General features: G+C 43.9%; 1 protein-coding gene across 50 annotated transcripts in view; it reads left to right on the top strand.

Annotated features, from left to right (window-relative positions):
- Positions 1 to 26479, top strand: part of Cpeb3 (cytoplasmic polyadenylation element binding protein 3) — a 182007-nt gene that overhangs the window by 141660 nt on the left and 13868 nt on the right. For 28 of the 50 annotated variants that reach the window (XM_087565015.1, XM_087564971.1, XM_087564911.1 and 25 more), the window contains 2 exons: positions 6007 to 6121; positions 15291 to 15472. In XM_087565015.1, the coding sequence (XP_087421141.1) occupies positions 6007 to 6121; positions 15291 to 15472 (297 nt within the window). Of the gene's footprint in view, positions 1 to 6006; positions 6122 to 15290; positions 15473 to 15682; positions 16433 to 26479 lie in introns of those variants that run through there. The other 22 variants (XR_015628522.1, XR_015628515.1, XR_015628521.1 and 19 more) reach the window with 5 other exon arrangements.

Here is a 26479-nt window from a genome sequence, read left to right as displayed (position 1 = left end):
TAGCTGCATTTTTTATTCTTTCACTAGTAGTTTCAAAATCCCATCAGCTGTCATGTTTTCTAAGTGACATTTGGTGATGATGAGCACAAAGTCATTCTGATTATGTAATTACCTATGATTAGAGTAACCACTGGTAACCAATGCAGTGTATTCCCATGTCCTGGGAAGTTGAATGAGTAGCATGGGTGTGGTGGTGCTTGCCTGTAATCCCAGTCCTTGGGAGGCCAGACCAAGAAGGTCTTGAGGTTGAGAACAGACTGGGTTGCACAGTGAGACTCTCTTGAAAAGGGGATGCATAGGAAAGAGTGCCCATTCTTTCTCAAGTCTGCACATAGAGTTCATTAAGGCTGGACGCTATACTGGGCCCCACAGTCTCAAAGGACCCTAGCTGTAGCAGTGGGAAATAGGTGTGTGACAGGAAAGTGAACTAAGGGGCCACAGGTACTCTGAGAGAGATGTCGTAGGGCGTATTTGAGATTGGGAGCCATAGACAGAGAAGACTGTGCAGCAGATGTCATGACTCAGTCAGAAAAGCTTTTTTTTTTTTTTTTTTGGAAAGCCTTTCTTTACAGGAAAGTGTTTGCTTGTAGCATTTAATTAATAGTGGCTTTACTAACTCAACAGTAGTGCATGGCTATACATCATTTGTTCATTCTCTCTCTCTCTCTCTCTCTCTCTCTCTCTCTCTCTCTTTGCTAAGCATCCCTATGAAAGAGTACACAAAATGCCATGCTTCGTTAGTGGTTGAAGGCCCCTGAGGGACTGAGCAGCCTTGCATGGAATAGGCATTACAGCTTAGCTTAGTTGTAGGGCTTACCTTACTGTGCCTGGACTAAGCTCAGTGGGGCACCTGGAGCATTCTGGAAGCACAAGATAGAATTTTCTAGTATTAATTTTTGCTACCTGTCTAGAAAGAATTTTGGCTCTTTTGATGAAGTTCCCTGGGGCCCTTTTTTGTTTGAGGATCGGTTAGACCAATAGTTCTCAGCCTTTCTAATGCTGCAACCCTTTAATACAGTTCCTCATGTTTGCTACTTCATAACTGTGATCTTTCTAATGTTATGAATCATAATGTAAATATCTGTGTTTTCCGATGATCTTAGATGACCCCTGTGAAAGGGGTCATTCCACCCCTAAAGGGGTTGCAACCCATAGATTGAGGACAGCTGGGTTAGAGGCTTAGATCTTTCGGCCCATGGCTCCAGAGCTGTGTAGGATACAAAGTCCTACCAAAGCCAAGGACTGATCATCTCTCAGGTGCTATTCTTTCTACTTCTCGAGAGAGATGCCCAGGTTGTCGACATTGGTAGAGAAGAACACTTGAGAACAATAGATAGCATCTACTCCTGAAAATTGGCTGATTTGTTTATTACTCTTTGAGAAATGAAAATTAGCTCAAAATGAAATACCAAATATGTGTGTGCTTTGAAAAGTTTACTCCCCAAATACTGCTACTCTGGCTGTTAGTTTCTGTGTTTAATGATAAAAAGAGCCCTTAGACCATGGAAGAGGCAAAGATTCTCTAGAAACTAAACTCTTTCTGCTTCTGCTGTCACACTTTAGTGATTTGGTGAGGGCTGTGGTACTTAAAACAGAATTGCTGACGGCCGACATGGGTCGGAGTACATCACTTCAACTGACCCGGCACAGCTATATGTCAAGGCACTTGGTTTGCTGACTCATCCTGGCTGTGAGGATGTACTGGGATGCTGCCCCTTGCCGTGGAGAGCATTCCTGATGGCTCTGCACTATTGTCCTGTTTCGTGTAAAATAAAAGGATTGTAGGATTAGGAGGAGAAATAGTCTTTTCTTGAAGAATAGGAGCTTAAAGGAAATGGGGGTGGGGGAGGGGTGCAAAAAACCAGGAAATCAGAAAGGGAGTTAGAGTTGACAGTGTCTCAGCTCTGAGCCTTGTAGGAGAGAAGTAACAGCCAGACGGCGGGGAGGAGGTGTCAGCTCTGGTACCTGAGCTGACCACGGAACTGCAGTGCTGACTTTTGAGTTCCTTTGGGAAAAACAGAGGGAACAAGATGCCTTGCAGCAGGATTTGTGTGATGGGCGTTTGTAACCTACAGTGGTACCAGGAGGATGAAGTCTAAAGCAAGAACCAACACACACACGCACACACACACACCCCAACACAGAAAACCTGAAGCCCTTTTCTGTTTTTTTCCTCCCCACCCCCACCCCACCCCAGGGCTGGGGTTAAAGGCCGGTGCCAGTATGCAAGGCCGTTGTGTTTTCTTTTATTCTGTGATTAAAGGTAGAACAAAAGGGGGCTGGGGATTTAGCTCAGTGGTAGAGCGCTTGCCTAGGAAGCGCAAGGCCCTGGGTTCAGTCCCCAGCTCCGGAAAAAAAAAAGAACCAAAAAAAAAAAAAAAAAAAAAAGGTAGAACAAAAAAGTACAAAAAAATACATTGACATTTTAATTTGGGAGTTTTTGTTAATTTTCATTGAACTCTTTTTAGCTAGTGGTTTTTATCATATGCCTCAGTCTAAACTAGTGATCCATGTTACATTTCTTAGTGTTTTCTGTAGTAGTTGGCTTGCCCTTAATTCTATTAATCACCTTTAGTTTTAAGTAAATAACATTTTAGTCTTTAATTTCGATCCCTACTTAACCAAACTGATTTGATGACATATATTTAATGAGGGTCAGTCTGCAAAACTTTTAATAATAAAAGATGTTCTTTGGACATCTGTCTAATATTTAAATATATTAACTAATTTACTAATATTAAATTTACTCTTAACTACTTAAAGTTAATTTCTGTGGACGTAACCTTTTCAAAATAATAACAGTTCATCACTCAGAAAGTACTTTGGCATAGGACGGTGATGTCCAGATGTGAACATTAGTAGGTGTTATGTTTAAAAATTGCATAGAAATAACTTGGGATATGCTGTGTTTAGCAATGTTGAACAGATTTCTTGCCTGTAAACTTCCTTCGAGTTTTTGATAAAGTACATCAATGAATGCCCTGAAACTCCAAAAGATAGTCAACAGCTTTCCCCAAGTAGCAGTGTCTGACATAGCAACCCCAAGGACTTGCCTTCTGTAGGAGACACAGGGAGACGTCAGAAGGGGGAACTCACACTTTCACCAATAACTTCATCTTACTAGTGCTGCATTCCTTCAAAGTTACTGTGGCATACATAAATGTTTATACCAGCAAGCTTTGTGTAAAACAGATTACTGACTCAGAGGATAAGAATTTAGAAGACACATAGTTCAGCCAAACATAGATTTCATGGTCCTCAGGAGAGCCTTCACTGGAATGCATAATTCAAAAAAGAAACTAAGGGAAAGTAAGTTTTGTGTTTTCTCTTGTAAATGCTTGTTGAGCATTGCCACTCTCAGGGAGGTACGAGTTGTGTGGAAGGAGCTTGTATTTCAGAGAGCAGCCATTTTGAGAGGGAAAGCCTCAGTCCATTCCCACACTACTCTGCTAATGCAGAATGTGCTGATGCTGGCCTATGTCAACTTTTCTTTAGCTCTGCAGGGTGCCAGTTCTGAGCAGCTGTTTTCCTGGCAGCAGCTGGGAAGTGTGGGTTTGGTGAATAGGGTTGATCAGCACTGCGTCCTGAGCCTTCTTCCTGTGAGCTTACCTAAGCTGTAAAGCCAAGAATAGAGCAAAGGGATGGAGTTGTGTGTGAGACGATCAAGTAGAGGGCGGAGCAAGTAGTGGTAGAAGGAAGACTGTGGTAAGGACAGCGGTCGTCAGGACGTTTCTAGGTCTTCTGCAGTGTTCCTTTGACCAGCTGAAGCATACAGCTGTTATAGAAGGTGTAATGTGTTTCCTGTAATGTTTATAAGATGAAAACAAATAGCTTTATATGGAAAAGTCATGAGACTTTCATTTTGAAACGAAGAGATGTGTTACCATTTGGATTCAGGAGTGCACAACACTAGTCTTAGCTGGATAGGAATTGGAACCTGGGGGATGATTGAGCTCAGGAGCTTTTGAGACCACCCTGAGCAATACATGGAGGCCAAAGGTGAATACCAAGAGGGTTGGAGGGATAGCGACCATGACCAAAGTCAGCCAACAGTGTGTGAGTCTGTAAGCTGCCTAAGAGCTTTGTCAGAAGTCAGGCCAGAAGGGGGCTTCTGTGCAGGAGGCACCAGAGGCAGTGGCACAAGAACCACTTCCCTCCAGGGTCGGGGAAGTATTGTGTTTATAATTAAAAGTTAGTGACGCACCCTCATGAAAGCATGAGACAACCTTTGTGGGAAATCTCAAGGAAGCAGTCACTTCGCCCAGTTGAGCACATCTTACAGAAATGACACTGGACTTTCTTGGACAGTAAAGGTGGATCACATCTGTAGCTAACAGAATGCCTAGCGGGCTTATGTTTTCAGAGTCTAACTTGGGGTGGTGATGAGAATTGGAAGAATGGAAGGTTGTGTGGCTTTTTGCTTTCTAATAAGAGAAAGTATAATAAAAGGGAAAAAAGCCTAGCCTGGGGTAAGGTAAACCCAGCCCTGTGAAGGACTGTGTGAATTGTTAATAAGGAGCAGTTCCAGTTTTAGAACATCTGGGGGCAGACAGAAGAGTTTGGCAAGGCAGGAGTGCCAGGCTTGCCAAGCTCAGCCATTGAGACCAGAAATGAATTCTGTGAGTATTAAAATATGGAAATTCACCTATATTGTATCCCATCTTAACCTGAGAGGGAGGGACAGAGGATAGGCATTAATTCCTTCATGGCAAACACCAGGTGGCTTCTCCCGCCCGTCTCCAGTGGCCACCCACTTGCTGACTAACCCACTGGGGACAGTGTCACCCTTACCTTTTAGGGAGAAAGGGTAGCATTACTTCTGCTTTGCTTGTTTTAAACTGTTCTTTGTAATCAGTCATGATTAAAAGGAATTTGCTTTAAGGGTAAGCTGATAAGATGCTTCATTTCTCAGTGTATGATAAATAGTATAAACTGTGAGCATAAGAAGCTAAGTAAAAAGAAATACTGTGGGCAGGCAGTGTAGTGGTCAGTAGGTAAAGATACTTGCTGCCTGACAATGCAGAATGCAAGCCTTCTGTCCTGAGGTCTAGCCTCAGAACTCACAGAAGAGCGGGAAGGAGAGAACTGACTCCAAAAGGTGTCCTCTGACTAATACACTCATCTGGTATGCACGCCTTTGCATGTATACACACACATCACACATACACACACAACCATTCACACTTGAATAAGAAAATTTTTAAGAATTTTAGAAAAGAAAATAAGCTGTAATGGTTTCTTTTCATATTCTTTGAACTTTTATGGGTTGGTGAGATGGCACAGCAGTTAAAGATGCTCGCCACAACACCCACTGCCTAAGCACTGACAACTTCTGCAGCAACAGCTCTCCTCCCCTCCATCTCTGTCTCTCTCCTCTCCTCTCACTCTGTGTGTGAGTGTGTGTGTCCGTCTTGTCTCTTGCATGTGCGCTCATACACACAACATTTGCCTTTATTTAATCAACCTTGTGTAGAAAAGTCAGTTTAATAATTAAATTAGGCACTATTCTCTAAGTGTCAGTGTTGGCTATCTCTGTAATTGTTTGCTAACTTGAGTGTTAATCTGTGTTATGTCATATTCTTTGAGAGGTAAATATTTTAACTTGGGGTGGTGATGAGAATTGGAAGTCCAGGCAAATGGATAATCCTTAGAAAATCCTCTTAATGTTTCTGTTCCTTCTAGCTGGATTCATTACAAAAAGTTAAAAATGGTTGTCAAGAGTCTGTGATGTGCTCAGATGAACTGGATCCAAACCTCAGGATCTGCTGAAGACTGCCTTTAATGACACGGGTGGTCTGCGCAGGGTTCATTTGTGTCTGGAGCATTGAGTGGCTTCCCCAAGACTCAATGGCACTTCATGCAGACCGTGTTAAGTGATTAACTTGATTTTGTTTGGGACTTGGATGTTCTAAAAATGTGCAAACAGTGGGTGTGTCTTGAGTCATCTTATTCTCATTTGGGGTTGATGGAAATGAAGTAAGGACCAAGTAAACGCCTTTTTTTCAGGTGCAAATCCGACCGTGGAACCTAAGTGACAGTGACTTTGTAATGGATGGCTCTCAGCCTTTGGACCCCAGAAAAACTATCTTTGTTGGGGGAGTTCCACGACCCCTTCGAGCTGGTGAGTGGAAATAGAAACACACCAAAAGCGCTGAGTCCCCATGCCTTAGCTCTCTGGCTTTCCAGTCAGCCATCCACAGTCTCCACTGGGAAGTCTGCCATGGCATTTCACTGAGCGACGTCTTTACAATTAAGAGTTTCCCCCAAAATGCTGTATATTCTTATGTGGGAGTCAATTTCATTAAACCGTTCTGTGGAAAGGGTGAGGTCTACTTAGTTCTTTCCTTTTTACCCACAAGTTTAAAATAATGATACCTGGCAGTGTGCACGCTCATGCCAGTTAGCGTTGTCACAGATGACAGTCACCCTGTCACAAGTCTGCCCGTGTATCTGGGCGATCTGAGGCCACGCCACGGCTGGGGATTGTACATGGCAATCAAATGTACTTCTGAGCCTCTCCAGCAAGGCGGGCGGGTCTGATTGGTTCTCATGAGTTCCAGAAGTGAATCATCTGTTAAGGCATTCTTTGATGTGGTTTTGGAGAAGCTCTTGTTTTGTGCAGGTTTTGGTGCAATACTGGGGATTGAACCCAGGACTCCACACAACTAGACAAGTATTCATATCCTCAGCCCACCTTCTGCATATATCCTGACAGTCTCACAAAGTTGCCAGGCTGGCCTGGGACTCACTGTGTGGAGCAGGCAGGCCTTGGAATCCTTCTGCCTCAGCATTTCAGGTGGCTGAGATTGCAGCCTGTAGCACCTGGCCCAACCTCTGTTGTTGCTGCTGTCATTTTGTTTCCAAGGATAAAGCATTTGTGCTACTGAGGGTAAGCTGAGTCTTCGTGAACTAGAACTGTGAGGTGGTATTGAACTGATGCTTCAGTGTTTAAACCTGGAGACAAGTCAGGAACAGTGACGCACGTCTGTCAGCCCAGCACTCTGGAGTCTGACACGAGATGCTTCTTAAATCTGAATCTTGCCTGAGCTAACACTTACTGAGTGAATGCAAAGCCAGCCTGGGCTACACAGAAAATTCTGAAGGATTCTCAATGTTATTTGAATTCTAACTCCAGCCTACACATTAGAAACAAACAAACTTTATAACTCTATAAAGATATCGTCCTAAATTTAATGGCTCACACTGGTAACTGTAGCACTGAGAGGGTGAAGCAAGCAGATTTTGAGTAACCTAGTTAGGCCCTGAGTCAAAAAAAAAAAAAAAAAAAAAAAAGCAATGGGATAAGATCATAATTCTATTCTGAAGAACTTTTAAAATATTGTGATTATAGTAATTTTACATTATTTCTAAAAGTCAGAGATTTCTGGGTCCACCTTTTCTTCTAATGAAAAACTACCAAAATAAAGAAAGCAAAGCCAGAAAGCCCTCCTCCTTAGCCAACACCATTTGATAAAGTCTAGGAAGGGCCACCTCACTGGGAACAATGAGACTGAAACAGACTTTTGGTTCTGAGTTAGATATGTGCAGGAACAGGCGATGTGAGTGGGGCTGTGGGACACTCAACACTTGTGTCTGTCACTGTGGGAGGCTGGAAAAGGAGAGGAACTCTCACTGGGATCATCCTGCTCATGGACGTTACAGTTGGGTAGGCACCGCTGTACACTGCAGCTAACTGCACTGCAGTGGAAGTTGTTAAGGTTTGACCCCTGCACTCTTTCCACGTGGGAATCTTTAAAAGTCCTGCAACTGGACATGGGGGTGCACATCTGGGACTCTAAGCAGAAGAAGGTGGGTCCCTTGAGGCTTGTCTCAGTAAGATCCTGTCTAAAAACAATGTCCCACAATCATAAAATAATACAACTTGCTTTTAACTAGTCAGGTCTTGTCTTTAAATCACTAGAAGCGCAGTTTATAAGCTACATTGTACCCAGTGTTCAACATCAGCAAGATGCCCCAAGTTCTAGAGTCAGGCAAAAGTGACACACACTAGGTTATGGAGCTGGGCTTGGCGGCTCATCTAGTCCTTGTGTTTGGAAGAAGGCAGGGGGATCAAGAGTTCACTGTTATCCTTAGCTGTGTAGTGAGTTGAAGCAAACCTGCATTACATAAGATCCTGTCTCAAGAAAGACAGAAAGAAAACAGATATTTAAAAAAAGAATTCTATTTAGTTATCTAATAGAAATAAGATTTGTGTTCTTTGCCTAGAGAATATCCCTAATAAGTCTTGGATTTCTTTTCTTTTTAGCTACTTTTGTTTTAAAATTGGTTTGTTTTGGTAGATAAGGTCACAGGTCTTCTGGACGTGTGGCTTGCAGCACACTTGCCAGCACTTCTGGAGGGCGGCTGGTAGCTAGGAAGTCCACCGTTTAATAAATAAGCAAGGGCGTGCCCTACTGGGCTCAGCGAATAGCTCAGTGCTGTGTTAAAAGGAAATTTTATATAGGAAACCAAAGTTTTCAGAGCAGAGTGCAGAGTCATACTGACAGTTGAAGACTGAATTATATCTATTCTTTAACATTTTGAAATTTGGACTTTAAATATAGGACATTTTTAAAAAAGATTTCGTCATTTTTCATTGTTTAGCACACGCATACAGGAGCCTGTGTGGGTCAGAGGGCAGAGCTGGAGTCACTGGTGGTTGAGTCATGTGATATGGGTGCTGGGAAAGCAAAGCCAGGTCCTCTGCAAAAGCATTCAGTGCCCCGACCCTGAGCACCTCCAAGTCCAAGTGCTTTCTCTGCAAAGTTCTTCCCTGGGCCGCACTCAACAGGTTAGGCTTTGGCTGTTGAGATAAACTTCACTTTATCCTTGGCCAAAAATTGTCCTTTAGCACGTCAGAGCGGCTGGAATGTTACCACTTACATTATTCCTGTAGCTTCTTTGAGGTTTTTACTTTACTTTTGACATTGTAGGATAGGAACTATGATCACTAAATTTAATTTGGGTTTTCTAAATTTAGCCTGTATCCATTCTAACAAAAAATGCCTCTAAAGAAGCAAGTTCTCTCCTGAATGGGCTTGGGGTACACATCAAATTAAATATTCCTACTTTCTGACAAATCTTTTTTTTTTTTTTTTTTTTTTGAGACAGAGTCTCACTCTGGTGACTCTGTCATCAAACTCCTCATCCTCCTGCTAGATATGAACCAGCATACCCAGATCAAAATTCAGGTTGATAGGGAAAATCACAGGCCTATAGAAACCTGAGCATGAAGAAATCCAGTGAAGAGCATATCTGGATGAGATTTCTCATCCCTCAGAGGTCGGACAGCGCACATCGCTGTCATATCTTACCCCCTTCTGTTACTCCTATGAGCAGCAGCCACAAGCTAAGACTGATTTGCCCCAAATCTGGTGTTCCTTAGGTCTGGATGGCTCCTACTTTCACCCCATTCACCTTGAGGGGGAAAAAAAGCTGTGAGTAGATTCATCCTGCCCCCATGTGGCTAAAGCTTGCATATTCTTTAGAGTGTCTACAAAAGAACACAGCAGTTTGCTTTTCTGTTGGCTACAGAGACAACCAAGCGACAGGAGCAGCATCTTTTCCTGAATGCCTGTACAGGAAAAGCCCTATGGCATTAGGACCTCTCCAAGATACACACACACCTCTTCAGTCAGGCTGCAAATCAACATCAGGCTGGCGGCTGTGAAGGGACCACAAAACCATCTGACTGCTCCCCCACCCTCACCCCCACCCCCACCCCCACCCCCACCCCGTGCTCTCTGCTTCATTTGCATGTGTGTTTCTTTCATTCCATCTTCTTGATTTAGGTGTCTGATTTGAGGATCACTTAAGTAACTAAGCTTTGGAATCTCTTCTTCCAAACCATGTTCTTCATGTGATGACTTCCTTCCAGCAATGCTCAGCCTTGGCCTTGCAGGGCATCTGCTGTCTTGAGCTCCTAGAGCCTGTCATTGTTTCTCTATTCCTCCTTCTCTGCTCTTTCTTCCTTTCTTTTTCACCCTGCTAATAGTCCATGGCAGATCCTAAAGTTTCCTTCTTTGCCTTCTCCCTAACCCTATTGCCCTATGATGGCTTTTATGTCCAGATAAAAGCTGGAGAGAATACACTTCTCAGTATTCCTCAGGATCGTTTATTTCAGACATTTTGCACAAGCATTCTGGTAGTTCACATGAACTGGGGATTGCATTCTGACCTGTGAATAGGAAATGTTGTAACCATATCCCTTTCTGTTCCGTGAGGTGGTAGATGGCCAGAATTGCTTAATATCGAGTTTCCTAGCAGTAGATACTTTCTCATCCAGTCCTAAGTTCAGTCTGAAGTGACCCAAATAAACTCCAGGTTTGAAGTGCCCGTATAGCTCAGGACTTTGTAATGCTGGTGTGCCTTCCACCCCCTTCTTCCCAAACAAACCTTTGCCCATGGATCCTGTCAAACATTGCCCCATCCTCAACAGACTGAGCCAGCATAAAGCCAAAGATAGGCTGGGGTGAGTTGATGTTTATAGAGCGGAGAGGAAGCAAAGCGATGCAGTCAGGTTCCACTGTGCTCTCAGCCGTGTGCTTGGAGCTGGCTCACTCGTGATTGGTGTTTATGATGACCTTGAGAGGTTGTAAGCAGTTGACTTTGGGTTTTAGAAAGGAGGAGGCATTGTTCGAGTAGAGTGGCAAGTTCTTCTGGTCTCTGTGCTTCAGCTCCAGGCTCTCTGGTGATGAAAACTGTTTTATCCAGTGGAGATCTGGGAGGGTGTCCAGTTCGATTTAATGAATCTAAAGAAAGGTTCCATTTCTGACTTAGTGCTTCAATGTCATCCATTTAAAAATGTGTCCGGGCTCATCTGACAGAATAGAAGTCTGTGAACATGCTTTCTTTTTGACCCCTTGTGAACCAGCGTAAAGATTGTGGGAAGCCTAAAACATTCATCCTCCTTTCCTTCAGAAGCCAGGTCTGCCTTATCATCCTGAGGCACTTTATGCCTCGTTCCTGCCCATTTTAAGTTTATTTCCAAAGAGAAAAGGTGAACTTCTAGATTCATGGGGACCTCATTCCTTTGCTGCCCTGCTTGGTTCTCAGTGTCCCAGTCTTAGACACTGCCTTCAGGCCGGCTTTGAAAGCAGCTAAACAAGAGGAGCAGAACCCTGAGGTAGAGGGGGAGAATCATCAAGACTTCTTTCTGATGACCTAAAGACTCAGGAGCTGGTTCTGGGAACCATATCCGGTTCAGATCCAGAAGTGTAATCAGCACAAGACAGAACTCGTGAGAATACTGTGTGCTTCCCACAGCTACGTTATCCTGCTTCATTCTCTGGTGCGTGACACAGTGAAGCTCGGTGTATGAGCCAGCGTGGGAGCTGCTGTGGGAGCTGACCATGCAGTGGTATGAGCATGTGGTCTAAAATGCAGTGCGCCCTTGCCCACATCTATGAATCCTGCTGACTTCTCACTCTCGTGGTGACATGGCGGACTCTGAGGACACTGGGAGGGTCCCCGGGGGGTTTTGAGGCACTCCTTCCTTGTAGACTCTTCCCTGTGGCCTACATGAACTCATGTGCACTCCACACGCCTTCGTCTGTATGCCCAGTTCTTGAGCCATTGTCTTCCTCGGGTTAATGTTTCCTACTGTGCCCTGGGAGTTATCCTAGCCACTCTCCACTGAAGGGGATTCAGATAAGGATTCACTCTCATAGGCTTACTCAATAGGACATACCCTTGACTGAAGAAGCAGATTTCACGGCAAGGTTAAGGTTCATCCGTGCAGACATAGATGAAGGAATCCATGAAGATTTAGTTGTCTAGACAATTACTGTTTTTCCTGATTTTTCCCTCTCCCTTCTAGAAAGTAAGAATGGCAGCCTGTCTTTCATCCTTGTTTTCCTCTCATCAGAAGAAAGGGGCAGGACTCTCCTGTACTCACTAACGATACTCACTGCAGAGACACTTCTAATCATAGTCTCTAAAGTAGTTGTATGTTGCAACATTTGCTGGTAAACTTACATCCTCTGTTTTAAAAAAAAGAAAAGAAAAGAAAAACAAAACCTGGAGCTGGAGGGATGATGGTTCAGCCCTTAAGAGCACTTGCTGTTCAATCACGAGGACCAGAGTTCAAGTCCCAGCACCCACATTGCGTGGCTCCCACAATGATGTGATGCCTATTAATCCCAGATCCAAGCTTTCAGCACCTTCTTCCAGTCTCGGCAGACACTTGAACACATACAGATAAAAATAAATACTAAAAACGGGAAACTCGGAGAATGAAGATTTATAGAACTTAGTAGACATTTACTCTGCTTTTGTTATTCACCTATCCAGTACAGGATGGGTTAAGTTTCTTTGTCTGCTGTCTTTTAGTATTAAAATTATTGAAAAGGGATTACTTATTGAAAAGGTGACTACCTTTTTAATACTGGAAACCCTGGTTGGTATTTAAGGGACGTCTCTAGTTTTTAAGCCTAGTATGAGTTCAGGAAGACTTGGATGATCATAACTTAGACTTTCCTTAGTGAAAACATAGACCTGGAGGGCTGAAGGTGTGACTCAGTTGGTAGACGGCTTGCCTAGCGTGCACGCGCCCTGAGTTCAGACCTCAGGACCACTAAAGCCAGGTGTGGTGGCACATGCTTGTGATCGTAGCACTTAAGAGGTAGAGGTAGGAGGTTAGGGGATTTAAGGTCGTCCTTAGCTACACAGAGTTCGAAGCCAGCCTGGGCTACATGAGAACAACAAAAAGAGTTTTTTACCACCACTATCACCCCCAAATAAAACCATGAATTAAATAAAAATTTGTCAGTTTACTCGAGAGAAAACCAAAACTCTTCCTATTAGCCACTTGGGGTTTGTTTATTTTTATTTTATTTTATTTTATTTTATTTTTTAGCCTTTTAACAAATTGCCTCCCACTTCAGTAAAACATTATTGCTCAAATATCTGGAGACATTTTGATGGCCAAGAAAATACTGTAGAACTCAGGAGAGAGCTCAATCCATAAGCAAGATTTTGATCCCCAGAACCCACATAAGCCAGTGATAACCGAGCACAGTAATGGGTGCTCACAGTCTCGGCAGGCAGTGAGGAGGCAGCGGTAGGAAGATCTGCAAGCTTTAGAAACCACTGTAACAAAACCAGCGTGGACAACCCCAGAAGAAGGGCACCCAAGGTTAACCTCTGTCATGCTCACACATGCACATACATACAGGAATGACATATAGCTCATGAATGGAAATTATTTCTATATAATGTTTTTTAAAAACATAATTGGGTGAGAACCCCTGCTTTCTTATCAGAAAGAGTTAACTACCACTAATGTCAGCCATGATCTAGTCTTTGGCACATGAGGGTGATTTTCAGCTGAAAGATGCACAGAGTAATGGAATGCTTATGCTTATGAAAAGAGCCTCCTGGGGTCAGGAGCCATAAACTCCTTTGGAGACTGCTGTGGTGTAGAAACTCCTGCGGAAACACTAACTCCTCTTTAAGCAGAGCCCCCTTCGTAATTCAGGTACTGTTCTGAGTCCCTAGTGTGGAAGACGGTGCTGTTGACTCCTTTCTAGCTTTCTTTGTCCAGCTATTGGAGTATTTTCTCTCTTTCCTATTCCAGAGCAAACCTGGCCTTTGGAAAACTAGTATCTAATTTCCTGGGCCTTGATATTACTTACTTCACCAAGAGAAATTCATTAATGAATGTGATTTACAATGCTCCCTTCAATAGCCTGCTTTGTGTTCAGAAGAACATCGTGCACGTGGGAGAAGGTTAGGGCCTCAGAGGCTGAGGCGTGAGGAACACTGACCTCTGATATCAGGGTACAGTGCAGTTCTTGTTGCCTTGTGCAAGCGAATGGTATTTGAGGTACTGTCTGGAAGCTGCACCACATTCCACTTGGCTTGACCAGCGGTGCCCCCAGCTGTTGGGCCTCAGTAACTGACAATAATGGGACAGTTGGGATGGCTGTCTGCTGCTTGGCCTTCCATACCACTTACTCTTGGGCTAGCTGGTGATAGTTCGTTTTCTCACTTGAGACTTGCTGCTTTGTTATAAGTCAGTTCCTTTTTTTTTTTAAAAAAAAAAAAAAGGTGGACATTTAGGGAAAAAAATCAACGTTAGGCAGTTAGGTATAAAAAGAAACTTGAAGTACAAGGACAACCTTTCTGACATGATGACAGTTTCTCTTACTGCCTTTGCAACCTCATTATGCTAAAATGAACTCACTTTAGATCTGTTCGAAGACCTCAGGTGTGTCCTAACACACCATTGGGCCTTCAGAACCCTTGCCCAACCCCACCATTAGAATGTGGTGGTGTTTGCAGCATTGGCTCTGGTCATTGTCTGTTTTTCCCTGTTTTCTCCTTTTCAAATGCCATATGTGGGTTTTGAAGGAAAATGAGTTTAGGTCACTTCTGAGGGGTAGGCCTGAGTCTTTGGATTTAGACTGTGGCCTGAAAGGAGTGGCCCTAGCCAGAGACGGTGGCTTTCAAGTAAAGTTTCCTTCAGGCAGTTGGCAGCACAGGTAAGTGCCACACGTCTCTTGGGGGCACCCTGATTGACAGTGGGTGTAATTTTTTAATATCAGACCTTTGGAATGTTTCAATTCCAAAGTAACTTCTCTATAAGCATTTTGTAAATATACCCAAATTAAGGCAAGAAACATGGGAAACTGCAGTCCACCACAGACTGGACTATTAGCTTCGACCTCTAACAAGATTGTAGCACGTGTGTTTTTAACAGCTTCCAGACAGCTTCCTGGCTCAACCTTGCTATTCTTATTAACTACTGTTAGTATTTAGAGTTCAGTATGAGATGCTGTGACCATCTCTCAGTTGGGATAGAATCTACTCTCTTGTCATTTTTATCAATGCGGGAATTTGCATTCATAGACACATTGTCTCTAGGTAGAATAAGGACTTGATTCTGCAGCTCTAACGAGGCAGTGAGGCATTAGAAGTTGTGCTCAGTCTCAGGCTCCGTGAGTAGTTGTTTCTCCATAACTTGTTAGGCCACCCTGATTGCTTTACCCTCCCAGGTCCAGGTCAGTAGGCTAAAGAGTTCCTTTAGCCGTTAGGCCAGAGTAGTAGAGTGCTCCTTTAATACTGTTGCTTTAGTTATGACTGCCTAACCCCTGTGTGTATACATGTAAATTGTTTCTATCTTATTAATATCCAGTGAGTAGCTCTTCTGTTGGAGTTGAAAGACTAAAGTGGATATTCTTTATAAGCCTTCACCTGGGTTTTCTTTTTGTAGTTAGACTGCATGATCCCCCTTTTCCTGGGTGAGTAGCTCCAAAGAGTTATACGTAGACGTGTTTATTTTCTTACAGTTGAACTGGCAATGATAATGGACCGTTTGTACGGTGGTGTTTGCTATGCTGGCATTGATACAGACCCAGAGCTGAAGTACCCGAAAGGTGCTGGGCGTGTTGCGTTCTCCAATCAGCAGAGCTACATTGCAGCCATCAGCGCGCGCTTTGTACAGCTTCAACACAACGACATTGACAAACGGGTAAGCAACCACTCAGGACGGAATAGCTATGGGGAGGAAACGAAGTTTGTTTTGTGCAGTCCTGGGCAAGACAGTATTGTGTGATCATAAGAGAGCAGCTGTGCCTTGAGTGGCATTGACTATGAGTCCATAGAGGTTGTCTGAAGAAGAGAAGATCCTTAGTGTTTTAGGTATGGATGAACCTCCCACCTTGCTTCTTTTTCTCCCCAGGGTGATGGAAATAAATCTGCAAAACTTAGTGAACCAAAGCAGTAGCAATGTCTTAGAAAGACTGAGAGCAGTCACCTGTTGGACGCAGTCAGTGCTCTGAAAATAAACTTGAATTGACATGTGTAGAAGTGTATATAAAATTTTGAACCTACAATTTTTTTTAAATTGTAACATCACACCTTCTTTCTAGCTTCACCTAATGTTACTACTCAGGACACACATGCATGTAAACACACATGCATGTGTACACACATGCGGCTTATATCGCTTGCCATTTCACTCACTGTTGTCACCTGCTTGGGATCGAGGGACTGAGTGAAATTCCTTTGATCTAAAGAGAGAGAGAGCATGGGGAGTTTGAGGGAGTCAGTGTGCTCTGCTGGCTTGGCGGACAGTTCTCCACTGTTGGGAGGGTTGGGAGGATAGAAGGAGTATACCTGTTTAAAATACACAGAGGAGAGCAAACGCCATGTGTGGACTTTCCGCCATGTGAGTATGCAGTGCTTGTCCGTGCCTCTCGACGGCGGTGATCCTTGAGGCACGGACTAGACTGGAATGAGTGAAGTAGTGTCCTACTGTGGGGCTTTACACACCCTCTGCAGTCTTCTTTGACTGATTTTGTGTAGCAGTGGAAATTTCCCTTGGCGACGTACTTTTCATATTCAGCAAAGTTATGTTTTGTTAACATGTGTTCTAATCAAATTACAAAAGCCAGTGCTTAGAATAAATATTCTATGGTTCCTTGAGAGTAGGTGGTAGTGGTTTCTTTGTTAATTTTTATAATTTTTATCAAAGAACTTTTAATTTTGAATAATTTGTGAGATTCTTACGCAGTTCATGCTCTGTGACTCTGTTCATCTTCGGGCTAATCTACATTAACAGTTAAGAGCTTCCAAGCTGTGCCAGTGCCTTTAAACGAGACTTAAGAGAAAGTAGCTGAACAGATTAATTTTATGTGAATTTAGATTTTAAATGTTACAGCTATATTGTTACACAATACATTTTTTTAAAAGATTTATTCATTTATTATATATAAGTACACTGTAGCTGTCTTCAGATACACCAGAAGAGGGCATCAGATCCCATTACAGATGGTTGTGAGCCACCATGTGGTTGCTGGGAATTGAACTCATGACCTCTGGAAGAGCAGTCGGGTGCTCTTAACCACTGAGCCATCTCTCCAGCCCTACCCAATACATTTTAACTTACGAGCATTATAATGATGCTTTTATCAAAGTCACCTTCCACTGCCACCTCTCCAATTCCTCCCCTACTCCCTTCCAAACCTTTTCCCCCCTAACTTCATGTGCTCTGCTTTTCAACCCACTGCATTCACTCAGTGCTGGCTGTGTGCATGATCCGTCTTCTGCAGCATGTATAGCCTGTCAGAGACCATGTGGCTCTCACTGCCACAGCAGCCAGCAGTTGTCCCTGGTTGCTCTGCCTGGGGTGGGGCTTCACAGGCTCCTCCCCGTCATGTTGGGATTTTGGCTGGCTTGATCTGTGGCTCTTGTGCACATAAGTCACAGCTACTGTGAGTTTACGTGTGCGATGGCCTACGTGCCCAGTACATACTGTCTCACTACAGATACCGCCACCTCTGGCACAATCTTTCTGCCCCTCTTCTGTGATGACCTCTGAGCTTTGGGGTTTGGGAGTATGATCCAGATGTCCATTTAGAGCTGAGCACTACATAGTCTCTTGGTGTCTGCATGCTGGACAGATGTGGGCCTCTGTGTTAATTGCCATCCACTGCAGAGGAAGCTTCTCTGATGAGGACTGGCAGATACAGTTCTCAGTGGGTATAAAGATAAGACTTGAAGGACAAGTTATAGCTATGTCTGTTTAGCAGAATATTCAGCCACAGGTTATGAATTCCATTTTATGGAGTGGGCCTTAGATTCAACCAGAAAGTACTGTTTACTCTCCTAACAGTCCTGCATTACTGCACCAGTTGGCACATCTTAACCATGCCAAGAGGTCTGTCTTGTTAGCACATGTATCTGACCAAATTAGAATAAATATTCTATGGACTCCTTGAGAATAAGTGGGAGTGGATGTTTTGTTTTGTTTTGAGAGTTTTGAGACATTCTGAGTTCATGAAGACTCAGAAAAATAAAGATTCAACTTTCCTGGTTTTTTTAAGTACCCAAGCTTCCTTTTTCCTAACAGTAATTCTCACACAAGCCTAGGCTGCACAGAGAGAGGCACAGCGTCTCTGACGCACCCCAGGGTGGACCTATTGCTTGGTTCAAGTCTGAGGTTTTCAATAGTTCACACATGGTGCTCTTTGGAGGTTCTCTTAACTACTGCTACTGTTTCTGGGGACCTGCCTGCTTATGCCTGTTCATTTGGACATCTGAGACATTTACTTTCAGATAGAGTAATCCCACCTACCACTGGTGAATCTGGGCAATAACATTAGATTCTCATCAGTATGATAGTAGCTTTCTTCATTCCCCTCTGAGGATGGTAAGTGAGAAGGGGGTAGTCAGTCTCCAGTAGTCATCTAAGGGGGAGCTTTGGGAATCATTGAGAGTGGCTGAGTCCCTGCGTGGCTCTTCCTTCTCTTGGAGCCCCATCCATCCTGACCCTTATGAAGACCATTTCCTTCACTGGGAGAAGTGGGGGCCTGGATTCTTGTTGAGTTGGACTTCTTTCCCCATTGTTGACCTGTAGACATTAAAATCCCCCCACTTCATTATGTCCCTGTCTGTCCTTGCATTGAACACAGCCACACTGCCTGTCTCTGACATTGTGAGCCTGATAGCTTAGAACACTTCAGCTGTTTTATGCTCATTCATACTTTTTTTTTTAAAGATTTATTTATTTATTATTATATATGAGTACACTGTAGCTGTCTTCAGACACACCAGAAGAGGGCATCAGATCTCTTTACAGATGGTTGTGAGCCACCATGTGGTTGCTGGGAACTGAACTCAGGACCTCTGGAAGAGCAGTCGGTCAGGTGCTCTTGACAGCCGAGCCATCTCTCCAGCCCCCATACTTTTATTTCTACTCATCTTTCTACCAAACTTTAAATTTGCGCTTTCTAGAGAGCTTCCACCATATAAAGACTCCACTGTCTTTTCCTTAAACAGTGTGGAGACTTCTGAACATCTTTCCTGAATAATCCTTCCAGGGTTTTAGCAATAATCTCATAATAAAGCTTCTAAAGCTTGTGCTAAAAGTCATGATCCTGTGGCTACCACTACCCAGAATCCATTTGTGTTGCTCCTGCAGATTTGAAGGTGCTGCTCTGTCCTCCCTTCCTCTATGAGCCCTGGAGTTGCCTTTGAGCCCTGGCTGTTTTAAATAGCATCAGCCTCCATGACTTCCTTTGCTGTATGAATGTAGATCAAGTGGGACCATGGCACATTAGGGCCACTCCCCTTCTGTTGGCAGCCTTTACCCCTTGCACTGCTTGCTCCCTGAGAAGAATGGTGGAGGCCAGCCACAGAGCAGCTGTGCTTGGCCCTCAGCGTCACAGTTCATTAAGTGTGGCACCTGAGAGTCTGCGCGTGGGGTCTGCTCCCATCAGTGAAGGTGCATTAGAAGAATGTGTGCATAATGTAAAGATACAGCCTGTGTCTCCGACATTCTTTCCAGCAAAGACATCTCTGGACAATATATATTTGTTTATTGTTATGTTGCTAGGATTAATATTCTAGATGGAGTAATTTATGGAGAAACATTACCTTGGTAGATTTATTTTCCCAGCCATCTCAAGAGAATTACTGACTGGTGTATTTCTGTAAAACATGTCAGTATTGATACTCACTGAAACAGTCAATCCTGTCACCTTCACACTGCTTTCCTATCAGTCAGCCTTTAATCTTACGATCTCTGAGGATAGGTGGTTCATAACAGTTTTATTTAGCTGTTTTATGACATTCATATCTACTGAAGAATGGAATTCAAATATTTTTAGTTTATTTGTACCACTATGCACCTGTCGCCAAGATGGGTTTCAGACTACAGAGGTATTTTCACATCCAACCTTGTGTGTGTGGCAAGAGGATCAGCTGTGTGTCAGGTACACTGGGAGCAGGCACACACTTCCTGTATCCCCTGGATTCACTTGCTCATCAGGGGAGGACCCTGCTTAGTTAATTGTGCTCTTCAGAGTCAGGAACAAAGTAGTCCAGGCACTACTGAGCCCTGTGGTGGATGTGTCTTGGCATCCTGTGTTAAAGGAGTTGCTACATCGTCATGACAGTGATTACTGCTGTGGCATGTCTAGCCACAAGAGGACTAGCAGGTGACTAGCAGGACTAGTGGGCGTGACTGGTAGTCCATACAGATCCATGCCTTGGTCTTCTCGACTCTGACACATATGTACAGGGAGTTTCTAGTGCAGGAAAAGAACTTGATTGTGTATAGAATAATTAGAGTGAATGGGCTGTGTCTCACTGAATAGCGTTTCTTCTTCATAGTCTATCTAAATCATTCTTCTATTTTTGTTTTCATTTTGCTTTGAGACTGGACCTCCCAGGATGGCCACAAGCTTACAGTCTTCTAGCCTCAGACTACTAGGTGCTGGGGTTACAGTCATTGGCCACCTCTTGTGGCTCATTTAAAGCAATTGGAGTATTCTAATGAGCTCATAATTTAAATCTCTTCTCTATTTAAACCATTTGGTTACATTCTGCTGCCTTTTGGATGAAGGTTAAAACAAACAAAGACAAGAAACCTTAACCTGTCCTTGACCCTTCATATACTACACACTTGCCTTTCTTTGCCACCTTCCTTATCCTGACAGCCATAGCTGGCCTTGTTCTCCTTTTCTCAGGATCAAACCTCCAATTATCTGGCTAATACCTTTTCTTCAGACCTCACCATCATTGTAATTTTAGTAATCATTTGCTCATTGGCGTTCATAGTTCCCCACAATCATCATATCCTCACCTTTGTGACACTGAGTAGCAGGGTAAGGAAATCATACTTTGCTTAAAGTCCACTTACTCTACTGAAGGCTACAGCCCACGGGGGCAGGGACTGTCTTTAGAGTAGCTGCGGTTTTCTCTGAGTGTGCGTGCAGTGGACCCCTGAGCATGCGTCAGTGAGGGATCTAATGATTGGTGCTGATTGGGAGATAGTCCAAATGAGAAATCCCCCTCTTCTGACCCTTGGCATGTCTGTCTGTCCACCACACACCCCTTCCTCAGCTTCTCTTTTCTGCTTAATTAAGATTCTCACTTGAGTAATAAAAAATTAGATTTTGCTACTTAAAAGTATCAGAAAGTGTTCTTTGACACTTAATAATGTATTAAATCTGGACTTAACGATAGGCCTGACCTTCACCAGGGAAGACTAGATGTCCAGAAAGTTCCTTAAGGTACCTAGCCAGTCAGGCAGAGCTGCTTCAGCTTAGGAGGCCGCTTGGCCACCCTGCTTGTCTCAGGTCTAGTGTTCTGTTGGTCATTTGCTTGTTCCTTTTGTGCAGTGCTAGGGATGGGGAACTCCCACAGAGCCACCTCCCTTGCCCTTTAGGACCCAAAGACTCTTCAAACTCACGTTGTCCATAAATCTTAAAGGCTCAAACCTAACTCTAAAAGTCATGGGTCCCACCAGGCGGTAGTGGTGCACACTTTTAGTCCCAGCACTTTGCAGGTAGAACCAGGTGGATCTCTTGAGTGCAAGGCCAGTCTGGTCGACCAGGTGAGTTCCAGGACAGCCAGAGCTACCTGTGACCCTGTCTTGAAAAAGTAAAACAGAGAAGACAAAAACAAAACAGAAGGCCCATAGATTCCTTAGGAAGTTGTGTGTTTGTCCAGCACAGCGGTTCTCACCCTTCTAGTGCTGCAGCCCTTTAATACAGTTCTTAATGTTGTGCTGACCCCATCCCCAACTGTAAAATAATTTTTATTGCTACTTCATAACTGTTATGAACCATAAATATTTCTGGAGTAGAAATTTGTCAAAAGGGTCACAACCCACAGGTTGAAAACCACTGATTAGGTTCATATGATCCTGGGGAGACTAATGCAGGAAAGTCAGGAGTTTAAAAGCAGCCTGGGCTATGTAGTGAGTTTGACATACTGAGACATTCTTTAAAAAAATAAAAAGCTGGGCGGTGGTAGGTAGCCCTTTAATCCCAGCCCTTGAGAGGCAGAGACAGGAGAATCTTTTGAGTTTGAGGCTATCCTAGTCTACCAAGCAGGTTTCAGGACAGCCAGGCTATAGAGAGAAACCCTGTGTAGAGGGGCTGCTACGGTTGGTATCAGAGAGCACCTGGGAGTTGTTCATTAAAGGCTATAATTAGAATTTTGCATAATAAAGAGAATCACAAATTTCAGGTGAGGTACAAATTTGTTGATTTTCAGTTTTTAAGCAGGAGGATTCTGGGAAGGCAGGTCGGTCCTACTCAGGATGTCACTATGATTAGCTTTCCTAATCTACCATTTCCTAAAGTGTGTTCCATGAAACATGCATGAGTCTATGGATTTGCAAAGTGTGGATGCTTTAGTCCTTCTTAATACAGGGGACACAATACTCACAGGAGGTAGAGGGTGGGAGGGACTTGGGAGGAAGACAGGAGGGGAAGGAGAAAGGGGGGAGCAGGATCAGGTATGGGAAGAGAGGGTAAGGAAATTGAACTGAAAGTCCCAGATGCCAGGAAAGCAAGAGGCTCCCAGGACCTAACGGGATGACATTACCTGAAATACCCAACAATGAATGGGGAGACAGAACCTGTAGAGACCATATCCAGGGGTTACACAAGGCCCCTGGTTGAGGAATGGCTACCCACTCACCTCCAAATTTTTAACCCAGAATGGCTCCTGTCTCAAGGAAATACAGGGACAGAGTGCGGAGCAGAGACTGAAGGAAAGGCCATCCAGAGACTGCCCTACCTGGGGAACCATTCCATATACAGACATCAAACCCCGACACTATCACTGATGCCAAGAAGTGCTTGCTGATAGGAGCCTGATATAGCTGTCTCCTGAGAAGCTCTGCCAGAGCATGACAAATACAGAGGCAAATGCTCGCAGCCAGCCATTGGACTGAGCGTGGGAACCCCAATGGTGAAGTTAGGGGAAAGACTAAAGGAGCTGAAGGGTTTTGCAACCCCATAGGAAGAACAACAATATCAACCAACCAGACTGCCCAGAGCTCCTAGGGACTAAACCACCAACCAAAGAGTACACATGGGGGGACCCATGGCTCTAGTTGCATATATAGCAGAGGATGGCCTTATCTGGCATCAGTGGGAGGAGAGGCCCTTGATCCTGTGAAGGCTCAATGCCCTGGTGTAAGGGAATGTCAGGGTGGTGAGGTGGGAGTCAGTGGGGGAGCACCCTCATAGAAGCAGGGAGAAGAGGGGATAGGATAGGGGAATTTTGGAGGGGAAACCGGAAAGGGGACAACATTTGAAATGTAAATAAATAAAATATCAAATAAGTAAATAAATACATTTTAAAAGAAAAGAATACATTTGTAAATACATTTACAAAAAGAAAAGAAATAAAGTAAAATCTTTTGTTTAAAAATCTAAGCATCAAAAGAAATTGAAGGGGTTGGGGATTTAGCTCATTCGGTCCTCAGCTCCGAAAAAAAGAAAAAAAAAAAAAAAAAAAGAACAAAAGAAATTGAAAGTGCCTGCTTAAAGTAGTTAGTGTATAGTTTATCCAGAACATTTTAGAATCTTTTACATGTTAACCTCATTGTAAACAGCTAAGAAAGAGGCAAGTTTTCACACAGATATTCCCCATTATAAATTAAAAATTTTTTTTTTTTTTTTGGAGCTGGGGATCGAACCCAGGGCCTTGCGCTCGCTAGGCAAGCGCTCTACCACTGAGCTAAATCCCCAACCCATAAATTAAATTTTTAATTAGCATATAACATATAATGATTTCATTGTGACATTTCAATAATAGCCACAATTTTTTTTAGCATAGGATCTTCTAAGATACATTGTGTATGGAGAATAATGTAGGAAAATACTGTTTTCAACTTTTTCTTCTTTCATGTTCAGATTACATGAAAAAAGAACACAGTTTCATACACAGTTGATTATTTCCCTTCTCAATCCTTTCCTTCCTCCCTCCCTTCCAAGTGTTTCACCTGCCCCAGCCTTTCCAGCTACAGACGATTTGGGTGAGGCCAGGGTGTCCTGGGCGTCTGTGATGACAGGACATTGAAGGTGTAGTTGATAGCCCTTCAGATATGACTTGTTTTTGCTGGGCACTGGGCACAGGGCCTCTTCAATGCCAGGCATGAGTTTCTCCATGGAGCTACGTCCTAAAACTTACCTTTTTTCTTTGGTTACTTGAGATTATCCGGTGCTTTTTTCTAAGGCATCTAAACTGGCTCCATATTATTTTTAATTAATTTATTCCTGGATGATTTCATACCTGGGTATGATGTGAACTGTCCTATGTGGGTGCTGGACATAGAACTTGCCCTCTAGAAGCGCAGTGCACATAGGTAATCACTGAGCTATCTCTGGCCCACATGTATGTAATGTATTACATGTTACTATGGCTACCCTCTCTCATTCACTCTCATCCCAACAAGTCCCTCTGTCTGCGTTCTCTGTGAGACCTGGAGAACCCCATCTACCCCATCTGTCCCAGGCCAGCCTCACACTTGGTTGTAGCCAAGGCTGATCTTGAGCTTCTGATCCTTTCTGCTCCTTCTCCCTGGTGTTGGGATTACAGGCATGTGTCGCTGTACCCAGTTTGTGTGCGGGACGACACCCAGAACTCTCTGTGTGCTGTTCACGTACCCTTACCAACTGAGCTACAGCCCCAACCCCTAAGACATCTTCTTTAAGAAAGTACAATTTAAAGTACCATTGACAAATAATGTTTTCTTTACTATTTTAGCTTAGTATCGAGGGCTAGAGACACTGAGTTTCAATTAACCAAATTGGGGAACTTTTTAAAAATACTTTGGTTTGAAGAGCATTGTAACAGCTAAGCCCTCGCACTGCATGCTTCCGTGCTCCTTTAGAACGACCCCCTTTCTTTTCGTGCGATGCTGTCGCTTGCCTCTTTCTTTCACAAGCACCATAAGTAGTTCATGCCTTTAATCTTTACTGGAAACGTACTGAGCCTGGCTTTGCCGGGAGCGAAGAGGCAGTGTATTTTTAGCTTCTCGAAGATTAAGATGACCCAGTCGCCATACTAAGTGCAGTGTTGACATTACAGTTTGTCCCTGGCCAAATATATAAAATGACGCACTAGCAAGAGGTCTGAGGGTTTGGATGACTTGTTTCAGATGATTTCTGCTGGGACCTGTGACAGTCTGTGCTCCTGTCTCACTGCTGGGACCTGTCCCTTCTGCTCTGGTTTAAAAGCTTCCTGGCTATCGCTGCACCTGTACCTAACTGGGGAGGAATCAGCACCCCAAACCCAGGACCTGGTGCAGCCTGGGCTCCTTTGGAAACACTGAGGCTCACACAGCCATTGATTAGAAAGATTTTTTTTTTAAGATTTATATATTATAGATAATATTTACTACATATAAATATTATATATATATATATATATGAGTTCATTGTAGCTGTCCTCAGACACACCAGAAGAGGGCATCAGATCTCATTACAGATGGTTGTGAGCTACCATGTGGTTATGTGGTTGCTGGGAATTGAACTCAGGACCTCTGGAAGAGCAGTCCGTGTTTTTAACTGCTGAGCCATCTTGCCAGCCCCCTAGAAAGTCTTTTTAAAGGGAACTTCTTTGTGTAATCAAGTGAGATTTTGGAATGGTGTGGGGCCTTTCTGTCAAGGCTCTCTTTGCGAGTTGTGAACTTTGGTTTCTCCCTTGTCTCTCCAGGTCTCAGGGCTTGTGGTCGTTTTTAATGTGAATACCCTGTTTTAATCAGGATTAATATGTTCTTCTTGCTGTACATAGTAGCACAGGCCTTATAATTCCAGCCACTCAGGAGGCTGAGGCAAAAGAGTCACAACTTTGAGACCAGCACAGTGAGGTGCGGCATCAAAACAATCTCTTTCTTCAGCTCATATTTGAGTGTAGAGTGGCTTACGGGGTGACAGTCAGAAAAAGACCATGGTCATTCTCCTAGGCGTTTGCTTTAGCACAACGCACAGGGTCTCCACACTTAGAGGTGGGTGGTGTCAGCCAGCTGTCTATCCGTTGGTGAGTGCTTGGAAGAGCTGGTATAAAGGCCCACTAGGGTAAAGGAAACAGGCCTGAGTCAGCTCAGCCAGAGTGCTCTGCCTACACTGTGCCAATCATCTGGCTCACGGACTTGAACCCAATGTCTTGGTCACTGTCATCCTCGTGGTACGGTTTTGGCTGATTTATTTTCACCCCGCAGTCCCATTCCCAGGCAGCGTGGAGAAGCCAGGCAGTCCCATTCCCAGGCAGCGTGGAGAAGCCAGGCAGTCCCATTCCCAGGCAGCATGGAGAAGCCAGGCAGGACATTCCCAGGCAGCGTGGAGAAGCCAGGCAGGACATTCCCAGGCAGCGTGAAGAAGCCAGGCAGGAGCAGCCCAGATGCTGTGCGGGGCTTTGCTAGCTGGGCTCTCTCTTATGTCTCCTGAAATGACCACCTCCAGGCCTGATGCCCTGAGTCCATCCCTGGCACCCCGTGGTGGGAGGAGACAGTCAACCCCACAGATGTGGCCCATTACACAGTGAATTTTTCAAATGTACTGTTTTTAAAGGGGTGACGATCTTCAGGCCAAAGACCTCACAGATCTCCACACCCCATAAAGCATAGAGGAGGTATTGGTCCCTGCTGTGTGATCATGCATTTTGAGCTGTGGAGATGACATCAGGATCATTTTAAACCTTTCACTTCTAGTACCTGAGATTGTGAAAAATG

This window comes from Rattus norvegicus, chromosome 1, assembly GCF_021556685.1.
Source record: "Rattus norvegicus strain SHRSP/BbbUtx chromosome 1, alternate assembly SHRSP_T2T, whole genome shotgun sequence".
Taxonomy (NCBI): Eukaryota; Metazoa; Chordata; class Mammalia; order Rodentia; family Muridae; genus Rattus; species Rattus norvegicus.
The sequence above is the reverse complement of the archived record's forward strand: the minus strand, read 5'-3'. Positions and strand labels throughout refer to the sequence as shown.